This window comes from Capra hircus, chromosome 7, assembly GCF_001704415.2.
Source record: "Capra hircus breed San Clemente chromosome 7, ASM170441v1, whole genome shotgun sequence".
NCBI lineage: Eukaryota > Metazoa > Chordata > Mammalia > Artiodactyla > Bovidae > Capra > Capra hircus.
Genome location: NC_030814.1, coordinates 102,624,312 through 102,637,753, shown reverse-complemented (window position 1 = coordinate 102,637,753; position 13,442 = coordinate 102,624,312). Strand labels below are relative to the sequence as shown.

Here is a 13,442-nt window from a genome sequence, read left to right as displayed (position 1 = left end):
ACTGGAGCCAAAGTGAAAGGAAGGCATGGAGGAGGCTGAACCTAGCTCTGAAGCTGGCATCGGCCTCATGCCAGGATGTGCAGCTCCATCCACGCTGCCCTGAGTTTCCCTCCTTGCAGCCCCTGTGCTAATGGTCCTTGTGTCCCAGATGAGCAAAATGAGCCTCCTGGGAGTGAAAACGTGCCCAAGACCTCACAGGGGCAAGTTGTGGGGGCTTCTCAGACCCCAGGCTCCTCTGGACTGGGGCACAAGGCGCAGGCAGGGCACTAGACCAAGCCAGAGAGAGACGAGAAACCACTATCACAATCACGGAAATTTACCAAAAACAATTCAAGAATGCCTGGCTCAGATGATGCTGGCCCCTGTGAGACGGGGAAACAGAGGCATGTGAAAATCTCAATTCCTAAGACAAATCTGGAGTCCCTGTCTCCTGGCCTGTTGTGGTCCCCTGTTATTATGTTCCAAAGGCAGTCCCGATGATCTAGAACCATCTGTCCTCATGGGTGAGAAAGGAAAAACTTACGATGAAAAACGTGTAGCTCTCCGAGGGGCTTCCCTGCTGGTCCAGTAGCTAAGACTGTGCACTTCCACTGCAGGGGCGTGGGTTCAATCCCTGGTTGGGGAACTAAGAGCCCACATGCTGTATGGGGCACAGCCAAAAAATAAGATGAACATGTAACTCTCAGATGGAAAGACAAGTCAGAGGTTGCCGTGGGCTAGAGGTCTGGCTTTGTGAAGGCTGACCACAGACTGCCCGGAACCGTAGGTCTGCTTGGTCCGTGGTGGAGGGGGAGGGGCAGGGCTCAAGTTGGCAGGTTGTGAAAGTCTAGGATGTGGGTGAGTCCTGGCCTCCCAAGGCCAGGCACGCACCTCAGTGAACCCATCCAGACTCAGGTTCTTGACTGCCATCCAGAGTGTGATGACCTATAGGGGTAAGCGGCAGCCTGGACCTCCCCTCTACCCAGACAGCCAGATCTGGGGCCCAACAGCTTTTCAGACTCAACAGGCCCCAAATCGACCCCCACCCCCTGGTTTTCTGACAAACCTCTGGTGTTAGTTCCCTTGGGCTGCCATAACAAAGTACCGCAGACTGAGTAGGGTAGATCCGTAGGACTTTATTCTGTCCACTTGAAAAGTATTCACAACCTTAAAGTTGAGAGTTATGTTTTACTTGGTGGGAATTTTTAGGACTTCAGGCCCCGGAAACAGCATCTCCAGTAATCCTGAGAGAGCAGCTCCTAGAGGGGAGGCGCCAGGTTACATAGAAGTTTTACAACAAAGGGCGGGTAGTCTGAACATCAAAAGATTATTGTTAAAGTAAACCAGACGTTCCAAGTTAAGCAATTTAGCGCTTTTCTCTGTATGGGAGGATGCAAGAGTTTGGGCTCGCGGAAATCACACCTTTGCTGTGCACCTCAGCTCTTTGGGGCCAGTATCCTGTTTTGCACATCCCGAGCTCCCTTGGGGCTCCCTGCAGGGAGCGGTGGCAGTCTGCCGGTAGACTCGATCTAGATGGCAAGTGTCGTCCTCTCTGAGCGCTCTCAGGGCTCACCAGCTCATATTAGAGGGCTGCAGTGGCTGGTGACCGCGGCATCCTTGTTACTGATACGGCAGGAAATAGTCCACGTCTCAGTCCCCTCATGATTCAGGAGGCTGGAGGACTGAAATCAAGGTGTCGACAATGTTGACTCTGTCAGGAGGCTCTGAGGGAGCGGCTGTCCCAGGACGCTGTCCTGGCGGGATTCTGGTGACGCCAGCTGCTCTTCGTCCGCTCACACGTCGCCCTCTGCCTCCATCGTCACAAGCTCTTCCGAGTCTGCGTCATCTCCCTCTCTTCTCTGGGGACACCAGTCATTGGGTTCAGGGCGCAGCCCGATTCAGAAGTGTATTTCCATCTGTAAAGACCCTCATTCCCCATAAGGCCACGTTCTGAGGTTCCAGGTGGACGTGATGGGGGGGTACTGTCCACCCCGGTCTGAGCTCCTGCTCCCTCTTCCCCTGGCTCCATGGACGTAGAGCGATGCTTCCTGCAGGTCAGGCTGCTGCGTTTAGCGCCCTCTGCATCCTTTTTTTCTTCACATCTTGTTCAGTTAAGGTAGCTCTGACTATATTGCAGAGCCCCTCCCTGCCCGTCGCCACCCTCTCCGGTCCAAGCCCATGTCTTGGTCGCCTAGACTGTCCCACCTCCCCAGTGTCTGCTTCCTCTCCAGACCCGACAATCCACCCACTACTTCTGCCCCCTCACCCCCTCCTCTCATGCCCCCTGCTGCCCTCACAATAAGCCCAGCTGCCTGGCCCTGCTTTGGAGGCCCCAGCCCCCCTGACTTCCCTCCTTCTTGTCCTCCTCAATCCCCCGCTGATCTGAGCAAACCAAGCTCTGGCTCCAGTGGATACAGCAACAACCTCTTCAGGTCCCGGGGTGGGTGAGGGTGTGTGGCAAAGGGCCCTGCCTGGAGATAATGCATTTCACCGTCCCACCCCAGCAGGCATGACTGAAGGCCAGTGTGTTGCCAGGAGTCATAAAGGGGTGATATCAGGAAACAAAAGAGAAATAAACTAGAGGTTTCAATCCCTCCAGCTGTGCATGCGGGATAGTTTCAAGGACCCCAGCTATAGGTGTGGGGCAGTTTCAAGAACCCTAGCTGTGTTGTGAGACAGTTTCAAGGACCTCAGATGTGGGCATGGGGCAGTTTCAGGGACCCCCCTCCATGTGGGTGTGGTATTGTTTTGGGGGTCCCGGGGTAGATTGTTGGCCGGCCAGCCATTCACCAGGGTGCTGTCCCCTCTTGCCTCACAGGCTACCAGAGGCAGTTGACCTACAGGCACCAGGACGGCTCCTATAGTGCTTTTGGAGAGCGGGACGAGTCGGGGAGTATGTGGTGAGTCCTCATTCCCCAGGCACGGCTACCGAGGTTCCCTCACATGAAACCACAGCCTCCTGTCCAGCACAGCATAGCCAGGACCCCAGGGGCTTGATCCTGTCGACTGACAAAGTACATGCAACCTAAAGGTTGAGAGTTATGTTTTATTTGGCAGGAATTTTTAGGGCTTCAGGCCCGGGAGACATCTCAAGTAACCCTGAGAGAACTGCTCCGTGGAGGCAAGGGGAGGAGCCAGGTTATATAGAAGTTTTATAACAAAGGGCAGGTGTCTGAACATCAAAAGATTATTATTAATTAAAGAAAACCAAGTAACCCAAGTTGAGGAATTTAGTCCTTTTCTGTGTGTGGGAAGATACAAGAATCTGGGCTCACTGAGACAGTTTCTTTCACATGCACCGCAGCTATCTGGGGCCAGTGCCAGCATCCTGTGTTTGCACCTCCCGAGCTTTCTTTCCTCGGGGCTCACCATAGGGAGTGGCTACAGTCTGATGGCTGCTAGACGGCCGCTGTTCTTCTCCTTCCTGAGTTCCCTCAGGGCTCACCAGCTCACACTGGGAGGGCTGCAGTGGCTGATGACTGTGGCATCCTTGTTTACCGATGTGGCAGGAAATATTCCATTTCTCAGTCCCTAGGGTGGTGGGCTTCCCTTGTGGCTCAGCTGGTAAAGACTCTGCCTGGGTTTGATCCCTGGGTTGGGAAGTTCCCCTGCAGAAGGGAGCGGCTACCTGCTCCAGTATTCTGGCCTGGAGAATTCCACGGACTCTACAGTCCGCGGGGTCGCAAAGAGTCGGACACGGCTGAGCGACTTTCCCTTCACTTTCACTTCCGGGTGATGAGGAGCCTGTGTGGAAAGTGGAGACAGCCATGGTCCTAGCGCCTGGGGGTTAGAGGTTTGTTGGGATGGCGGGCGGGGGGGGGGGGGTGCGGTTCTGCCTGGCCTGCGTGTGGTGGAGCTGGACGCAGTGGCTGCTACTGTTTCTGCTTCTGCTGCTGCTGCCACAGTGCCCAGGAACTGAACCCCTGCTTTCTGGCCCCTTGTGGATGAGTCCTGGGTGCTCTGAGCCTCCTCAGAGGCCACTGGACTCAGGGATGGGATTACCCTGAGCAGGAGGGGATGGACTGGGAGAGGCCAGACCACTGCCTTGAGGCTGTGTTGGAGAGTTCAGGAGGAGCATTCTGGGGTCAGGTTTCCCTTGTCAGTGGCTTCCTCTGGCTTTCAGGGTCAGCTAGGGCAGGGAGGACCTGCGTACACCTGTGTCTTATTCCCTAGGAGTGCTTGGCATCATCAGGGATTTGCCTCATCCCCTTTGGGGCTTACTGAGAAAGTAGGGTGCCCCCAACTTCCTGTTTCTAGTGGGGCCTCCTTCTCAGTGCCACACCTAGATGGCACCTGCAGCACCTGTGGGCATGGAAAGTGTCTGGTCCTTACAGCAGTGCTCAGGGCCAGGGGCACAGGGGCACAGCTGGCTGAGCCCACACTGCAGTGCAGAGTCACTCAGTTGGCTCCAGAGGGGCCCAGCCTTGGTGACCTGCTCAGCTCCCCAGTCCCCAGAAGTCTGTCCCATTTCTGTCCCAGGACCCTGCCTTGCTGACAGTCCTTGAGGCAAGGCCACAGTCATGCTCTAGCAAGCAGAGGCCCCCACCCACTCTCAGGGATGGCTAAACTCATTGAGTCACTCTCTGAAAGCTGGCCAAGTCCTGACAGTTCCAGGAGGCCTCCACCAGTCAACAGTGAGCTGTGATCTGTGTACGCCTTCCCACAGTTCTCACATACACTGAACAAGAGAAGATGAATTCTGCTGTGGTCACGGAAACGTGACACCCAGCAGTTTGCCTCTCCTCCTTGGCCTTGTAAAACCTCCTCATAGATCAAAGTTGCCGGATGCACAGGACATGGGCAACAGCAATACACGGGACATCCACCCTGGAGCCGAGCAAACCCAGTCTCAGTCTTGTGTGAACTGTGTGACCTTGGACCAGATGCTCAACTTTTCTGTTTCCTCACCACACATCCCTCTCAAGACCAGGGTCTAGGAGGCAACGGGATAAGGGTGTAAGGATGCTCATCACAGTGCCAGGTACCCACTGGGATGGATGCCTTGTTAGCACCACTCCCTAAATACTTAGGGCTTCCCTCATAGCTCAGTCACTAAAGGATCTGCCTGTAATTCAGGAGTCCTGGGTTTGATTCCTGGGTTGGGAAGATCCTCTGGAGAAGGAAATAGCAACCCACTCCAGTATTCTTGCCTGGAGAATCTCATGCATAGAGGAGCCTGGCAGGCTACAGTCCATGGGGTCGCATGAGTTGGACATGACTTAGCAACTAAACCAGCACCACCTAAATACTTGAGTGGGAAGTCTAGGATCCAGTCCAACTCCCTTTAAACTCAGGGTCTGTTATAGAGGCTCCTGTGCCTCCAATGTACATTCATTCATTTAGTCATTTGTTCATCCAAGGGTTTCATATTTGCCAGGCTAATGTTCTAGTTCCAAGGGAGCAAGAAAGGCACGGTCCCTGCCTCCGAGAGAGAGAGAGAGAGACCCTTCATGAGATGTAATAGTTAGCTACTGCTGTGTAACAAGTTACCTCCAAACCATAGCCATTTAAAACAACAAATATTTATTGTCTCAGTTTCGTGGGTCAGGAATTCCAGCATGGATTAGCTGGCATTGCTGGCCCGTGACCCTCCCAAGGTTGCAGTCATGGTGTTGGCTGGGGCTGCCGTCATCGAAAGGCTTGACTAGGGCTGGAGCATTTGTTTCCCAGTCGGTCCTCCCCCATGGCTGTTGACAGGGGGCCTGGGTTTCTCACTGAAGACCCTTCCATAGGGCGGCTTGCGTGTCCTTACAGCATGGCAGCTGACTTCCCCTGGAATAAAAATCAAACAGAGAAAGTAAGGAGGGCGCCCCATGCTTTTATCATCTGGTTTCCTGAGTCATACTGTCACCCCCATGAGTCCAGTCACTAGGTGCAGCCTATAGTGTTCCACTGCTTGAAAGGAGAAGCAGCAAGGCATTTGTGGATATATTTTAAAGCTACTATGTCAAGTATATAATTTCTCATATCTATAAAGCAAATAAAACTTGTTGAGGGGATAGGGTATGATGAGGTACACAGTTATATTGGGTGGTCAGGAAAGGTTTTCCAAAGGAGATGGGGGACAGCTGTATGAAAATCCAAGGGGAGAGGATTCCAGGCGGTGTGAACAGCCTGTGCAAAGGCCCTGAGGCAGCCCTGACAAGTTTGAGCCCGAGAAGGGGGCCAGTATGGCTGGCAGCACAGGCAAGGATGAGATCCCTGCCACAAGGGAGGAGAGGGTGCCAGGGCCAGAATGAGCAAGAGAGGAGTTTGGGTGTTATTCCAGAGGGAGCAAGAGGGCTTGGTGCAAAGCATGGCTGTAACCGGAGTCATGCTGGGCTATGTGCATATTGAATGAATGAACTTGATTTGTTAGAACAGTTCTAGACTCATAGAAAAACTTTAGTAGATAGAATGAGTTCCCAAACTTTCCATCTTCCTTAGATGCAGTTTCCCCCAGTATTAACATCTTGCATTAATGACGTACATTTGTTATAACCGATGGACCAGCATTGCTACATTATTGTTAACTGAGGCCTATTGTTTACATTAGGGTTCATCCTTTTTGTCGCATAGTTTATGGGTTTGGACAAATGTATACTGTCACCTACCCACCATGAAGGTATCATGCCGAATAACTTTCTGCCCTAAAAATCCCACGGGCTCTGCATAGTCATCGCTCCCTACCCCAGCCCCTGGCCACCGCTGGTCCTTTCACTAATTCCGTAGTTTTGCCTTTTCCAGAATGTCACAGAGTTGGAATCATAGAGCATGCAGCCTTTTTCCGATTGCTTCTTTCACTTAGGAATATGCACTTAAATTTCCTCCATGTCTTATCCTGGCTTGATAGCGCGTTTCTTTTTATTACTGAATAATATTCAACTGTGTGCATGTACCACAGTTTGTTTATCCCTGTTGGTGATTTAAGATGGAAAAGTAAGGAGAACAGTGTAGCAGAATGTGGGAATTTCACAATTTCCAGTGCAGAGGCAACTAAGTTCCATCTGGATCCTGCAGTGTTTGAAATTTCCCTCTGGCTGCTGTGTACAGAGCATGTGATGGGACAGGGTCGGGCTGGTGGGGGCGGTGGAGCAATGAGGTGCCAGGCTGACACAGGGGCTGTGGGAGTATAAGGAAGAGGGTGGATTTAGGGTATCTGGGAAAGAAAGTGACCAAGACAAGCTGATTCGTAGGTTTGGAGTACATTTTAAGGTTAATATTTCAGATTTTGACAATTTGCAGAAACAGAGCTTGAAGTCACTTGATTTTCTTTTTCTTTTTTTTATTGTGTTAAAATATACATAACATAAAATTTACCATTTTAACCATTTTAAGTGTGCAGTTCAGTGGTATTAAATACATTCATATTGTTGTGCAGCCGTCACCACCATCCATCCTCATAACTCACTTCATCTTGTAAATCTGAAACTCTATACCTATTAAAACGCAACATTCAGAAAACTACGATCATGGCATCCAGTCCCATCACTTCATAGCGAATAGATGGGGATACAATGGAAACAGTGACAGACTTTATTTTCTTGGGCTCCAAAATCACTGCAGATGGTGACTGCAGCCATGAAATTAAAAGACACTTGCTCCTTGAAAGAAAAGCTATGACCAACACAGGATATTAAAAAACAGAGACATTACTTTGCCGATAAAGGTCCATCTAGTCAAGGCTATGGTTTTCCAGTAGTCATGTATGGATGTGAGGGTTGGACCATAAAGAAAGCTGAGCACCAAAGAATCGATGCTTTTAAACTGTGGTGTTGGAGAAGACTCTTGAGAGTCCCTTGGACTGCAAGGAGATCCAGCCAGTCCATCTTAAAGGAAATTAGTCCTGAATATTCACTGGAAGGACTAATGCTGAAGCTGAAGCTCCAATACTTTGGCCACCTGATGCGAAGAACTGACTCATTGGAAAAGACCCTGATGCTGGGAAAGATTGAAGGCAGGAGAAGGGGACGACAGAGGACGAGATGGTTGAATGGCATCACCGACTTGATGGACATGAGTTTTGAGCAAGCTCCGGGAGTTGGTGATGGACAGGCAAGGGTGGCGTGCTGCAGTCTATGGGGTCACAAAGAGTCAGACTCAACTGAGTAACTGAACTGATACCTGCTGCTGCTGCTAAGTCACTTCAGTCGTGTCTGACGATGTGTGAACCCATAGACGGCAGCCCACCTGGCTCCCCTGTCCCTGGGATTCTCCAGGCAAGAACACTGGCTGCCATTTCCTTCTCCAATGCATGAAAGTGAAAAGTGAAAGTGAAGTCGCTCAGTCATGTCCGACTCTTAGCGACCCCATGGACTGCAGCCTACCAGGCTTCTCCATCCATGGGATGTTCCAGGCAAAAGTACTGGAGTGGGGTGCCATTGCCTTCTCTGGAACTGATACCTATTAAATGCTAACCCTCCATTCTCGCCCCCCCCACCCCCCCGCCCAGACCCTGGAAGCCCCATCCTGCTTTCTGCCTCTGATTCTGGCCACTCTAAGTGCCTCATATAAATGAAATCATACCGTACCTGCCTTTTTGTGATTGGCCTATCCCACTCAGCATCGTGTCCTCAATGTTCATCCCATATTTTAGCATTTTTCAGAATTTCTTTCTTTTTCAAGGCTGAATAATGCTCTATTGTTTGGATATACTGATGTTGGCAGGTGAGAGGACCTCAGTCCTCATCTTCTTTGGAGAAAGAATTCCACAAAGAGAGTTTGTGAAGCAGGCATAGTTTATTGGAGCCACAGTATGTGCAAAGAGAACAAAGAAGCAGTTTATTTAGAGCAGATCCAAAGCAGAAATACACACCCAGAGAAGGATGCGGGCATCCTCCTTGATGGGAAGTGTGCCAGAGAAGTGATTTAAGTCACCTACATGGGGGTAGTTTTCCGGGTCTTTTTCCCCTCTGGCCAGTCATGCTTCACTTCCCACATCTGTCCTGACCCAGGGCCCTTCCCGATGTGCACCTGAGTCTTTTAACCACAATGGATTCCAGTGAGGGGGTCTCTGGAAGCCTGACGGAGCAGAGGTTATGGGTTAGTGCCTCCTCCCTTTATGACCCCCTAGGAGCTGTTTCATGCATGTGCAGCTAGGGAGGACTTCCTGACCTCAAGAATGAGAGATGTGATCGTCTTATCTTTTTACTCCAGCAGGGCTCAGTTCCTACCATTGACGTTTTTCCTTGAAATGTCAGGGGAAAACAAGCTCCAATGTACTCAATTTGACCGACTGCAGCTGCTCAGCGCAGGGGCCCATCTGCATCCTACCTCAGTACCACATTTCCTTGTTCATTTATCTGTCAGCGGGCACTGGGTTGCTTTTCTAGTTTGGCTGTTGGGAATAAAACTGCTAGGAGCATGGGTGTGCAGATATCTCTTGGGATATCTGCTTTCATTTCTTTGGGATGTATACCCAGAAGTGGAATTGCCGGATCATGTGATAATTCTGGGGCTTCTCTGGTGGCTCAGTGGTAAAGAAATCACTTACCAGTGCAGGAGACACCAGTTGGATCCCTGGGTCAGGAAGGAAATGGCAACCCGCTCCAGTATCCTTGCCTAGAGGAGGAGCCTGGTGGGCTGCAGTCCATAGGGTCGCAAAAGAAGCTAACATCACATGGTGACTTGACAACAACAACATGGTAATTCTATGTTCCTTTTTATTTTAGGAATCACCATACTGTTTCCCACAGTGGCTGTACCATTTTCCATTCCCACCAGCAGTGAGCAAGGGTTCCAGTTTCCCTGCATCCTCACCAATGCTTGCTGTCTTCTGTTGTTTTGTTTTTGTTTGATAGTGGCCATCCTGATGGGTGTGAAGTAGGGGAACCACTCAGTTTTGAAGAGGATGGGCTCCTCTTCCATCTTGAGTTGGGGCATTTCCCTTGCTGACAGTTCTGCTGTTTGTCCCTCTTGGCTTCCTGGTTTCCATCCGGTGGTTCTTCTGAGTTCATTGTTTTTCATTCATTCATCCCCCAGCCCTGTCATCTCCCATTCAGGGTGCACTAGCAACAGTTGGGGAGAAGGCAGTGGCACCCCACTCCAGTACTCTTGCCTGGAACATCCCATGGGCGGAGGAGCCTGGTGGGCTGCAGTCCATGGGGTCGCTAAGAGTCGGACACGACTGAGCGACTTCACTTTCACTTTTCACTTTCATGCATTGGAGAAGGAAATGGCACCCCACTCCAGTGTTCTTGCCTGGAGAATCCCAGGGATGGGGGAGCCTGGTGGGCTGCCGTCTATGGGGTCGCACAGAGTCGGACACGACTGAAGGGACTTAGCAGCAGCAGCAGCAGCAGCAACAGTTGGGCTGGGGGGTGGGGCAAACAAGGGACAGGCTGCAAAGATAATGGTAAACACAGAGGGAGGGCCTGGGAGTCTAGAAGCAGCCAGCTCATCCAAGAGTGGAGGTGCCAAGTGCTAGTGGAAGTGCTGGGAGGCTTCCTCTGAGAAGACACCCCTGGGTTGAGCACTGAGAAGACGTCTCAGTGAATACTGAGAGGACAGCAAGTAAGACCTCATCCTGTAAAGAAAAGAAGTAGGATCACTCTGCGTTCAGGACCTGGGTAACTGAGTGACTGAACGGGCTTGTGGGATGTTTTCAGCTGCAAACAGCATAAAAATGACTGAAAAAGGAATTCTGAACATCAGTTCACACCGCAGAGCTGAGGAGTCTCCAGGACCAGCCAGCCTGGCAGCCTGACAGTGCACTTGGGCCCCTGGCTCTTCCCCTTGGTTCCTGTGGACCTCCTCAGTGCAGCGGCTGCTCTCCTTGTGGTAGCAAAATGGCTGCAGCTGCTCCGGGCATCACCTCATGTGCCCATTCCAAAGCCATTTGCAGACCTGGGGACTAGAATGATCATGGCTGTGGCTGACTAGGGCTACAGAGGAGCCCGAGTGTCCAGGGTACCCGGTTGCTGGTTTTTCCCTGGGATCTCTCAGCAAAACTGGGGATCTCTTGGGGAATGGTTATGGAGGAGCAACAAGGAGGGTCTTTCACACATGGTGCTGGTGGGGGACTTGACAGTCTCAGGAAAAGGTGCTTCCCAGGTGGGAGGGAGTTAACAGGGAAGATAGGCTGTATCATCAGGCCCTGCTGGGCGCCCACACACTTCCATCAAGTGCTCACAACAGGGCAGACTGGGCCCTGGTGTCTTACAGAGAAGGAGGCAGAGTCTTGGGTGATGTGGGGAGTGTACCACAGTCCCTCAGTGGGCACATGGGAGGTGACTTTGTTTTGGGACAGCCCAGCCTGTGGCTCTCTCAGCCTGTACTCCATCCTGTTTCAGGCTCACGGCCTTTGTCCTAAAGTCCTTCGCCCAGGCTCGCAGCTTCATCTTCATCGACCCTCTGGAGCTGGAATCCGCCAAGGACTGGATTGTCCAGCAGCAGCAGGCAGACGGCTCCTTCCCGGCAGTGGGCAGGATTCTGAACAAGGACATTCAGGTCAGCAGCCTCTCAGCCTCCTCCAGGAGCCCTGGCCTTGTTCCGCTTGCTCCCCGGGTTTGTCTGCAGCCAATGGGGTTGGGAGTCTGTCCCCTCTGGTTAGGGTGAGACCCACAAATCCTCTTACAGGGTGGGATCCACGGCACAGTCCCGCTGACAGCCTACGTGGTGGCCGCGCTCTTGGAAGTGGACCCAGCCTCGGAGGTAAGTGCAGGGGCCCGGGAGATGCTGGGCTGGAGGAGCGAGTGAGCAGTTTCCCCTTGCCAGCCAGGCTGGCCGTCTTCAGCTTCTATTTCTTCCTTGCTGTCCTCCTTCTGTTCATTAATGGGACATTTTCATGCTTTCCAATGGTCACAGTTCTTGTGACCTTACCACTTCTTGTGACCTAAGCAGATGCATGAGAGATTCTGGCGGTAGTCATGAGGGGCATGCGTGTGCCCCTGAGTTTGAGCCTTCCCAGGACTGTCCATAGCCCCCAGCCCCCATCTGGAGAATCATTGGAGGCTCAGTCATTATCCTGAACAGTGGCCTGTGGGCTGGCTTTGGGAAGCCTGATACAAAATGTTGGATGGGACTTCCCTGGCGGTCCTGTAGGTAAAGACTCCGTGCTCCCGGTGCAGGGCCTTGGGTTTGATCCTTGGTTAGGAACTAAGATCCCATATGCCATGCAGTGCAGCCGAAAAATTAAAAAAAAAAATTAACTTGTGAATGCTTCGGGGGAGAAAGGTCTAGAACCTTTAGGGACAATTAGTACTGGACCCAGCAGGACTTAGATGTCCCAAGGAATTCCAGGGTTGTTGTCACTTCTGTGAGGCTGTCCCAAGTGGGAGTGGCATGTCCCCTGCAGCGGGAGCTCCCAGGATAGACAGATCTCAGCCGCCAGGCTAGCGATTCCACCATTCCTCACATCTGTGCCAATTCTAAAACCTCTGATGATGAATTATGATTTGTGGCGCTTCTCAGATTTTTCCGCTTCACAATGCAGATTTGTAACTGCTGTGTTTAGAGTTTGCTGTGACCTAAGACCCTCCATGTCCCGAGGGCCCCTCACTTGCCATATGTTAAGAGGTTGAATTGGGTTGCCCGAAACCCCAACCCCTAAGTCAACTCAGGCTGCTGTCACAAAATACCACAGACCAGGGGCTTAAACAACAGACCTTTATGGTCGTTAAGAGTCGGACAGGACTGAGCGACTTCACTTTCGCCCTTCACTTTCATGCACTGGAGAAGGAAATGGCCAATGGGGTTGGGAGGCTGTCCCCTGTCCCCCTGTCCCCACTCCAGTGTTCTTGCCTGGAGAATCCCAGGGACGGGGGAGCCTGGTGGGCTGCCGTCTATGGGGTCGCACAGAGTCAGACACGACTGAAGCGACTTAGCAGCAGCAGCAGCAGAGTGTAGTTGCCTTACAGTGCTGTGTTAGTTTCTACTGAACAGCAAGTGAATCAGCTATACAGATACATATGCACGCATGCTGAGTCGCTTCAGTCATGTCTGACTCTTTGCGACCCCATGGACTGTAGGCCCAGGCTCCTCTGTCCACGGGATTCTCCAGGCAAGAATACTGGAGTGGGTTGCCGTGCCCTCCTCCAGGGGATCTTCGTGACTCAGGGATCGAGCCCACGTCTCCTGCATTGGCAGGCCGGTTCTTTACCACGAGCGCCACCTGGGAAGCCCACATGTACATGTGTCCCCTCTCTTTTGAATTTCCTTCCCATTTAGGTCCCCAGAGCACTGAGTAGTGTTCCCTGTGCTATTCAGTAGGTCCTCATTGTTATGTTTTACACATAATAGTGTGTGTATGTCAATCCCAGCCTCCCAGTTCATCACCCGCTTTTCCCCTTGGTGTCCATTCGTTTCTTCTCTACACTGCGTCTCTGTTTCTGCTTCGCAAATAATCTGCACCATTTTCCCAAACTCCACATACATGTATTAGCACACAGTATTTGCTTTCGTCTTTCTGACTTAACCCCGCTTTGTGTGACAGTCTCCAGGTATATCCACGTGTCTGCGAATGTTCCTTTTGAAGGCTGAGTGAT

The 13,442-nt window shown here is 51.7% G+C and overlaps 1 protein-coding gene across 1 annotated transcript in view; it reads left to right on the top strand.

Moving 5' to 3' along the window:
* The window catches only part of CPAMD8 (C3 and PZP like, alpha-2-macroglobulin domain containing 8), a 100,819-nt gene that overhangs the window by 71,246 nt on the left and 16,131 nt on the right, over positions 1-13,442 (top strand). The window contains exons 27-29 of the mRNA XM_018051356.1: positions 2,798-2,879; positions 11,250-11,406; positions 11,536-11,610. Coding sequence (XP_017906845.1) covers positions 2,798-2,879; positions 11,250-11,406; positions 11,536-11,610 — 314 coding nt within the window. The remainder of the gene's footprint in view (positions 1-2,797; positions 2,880-11,249; positions 11,407-11,535; positions 11,611-13,442) is intronic.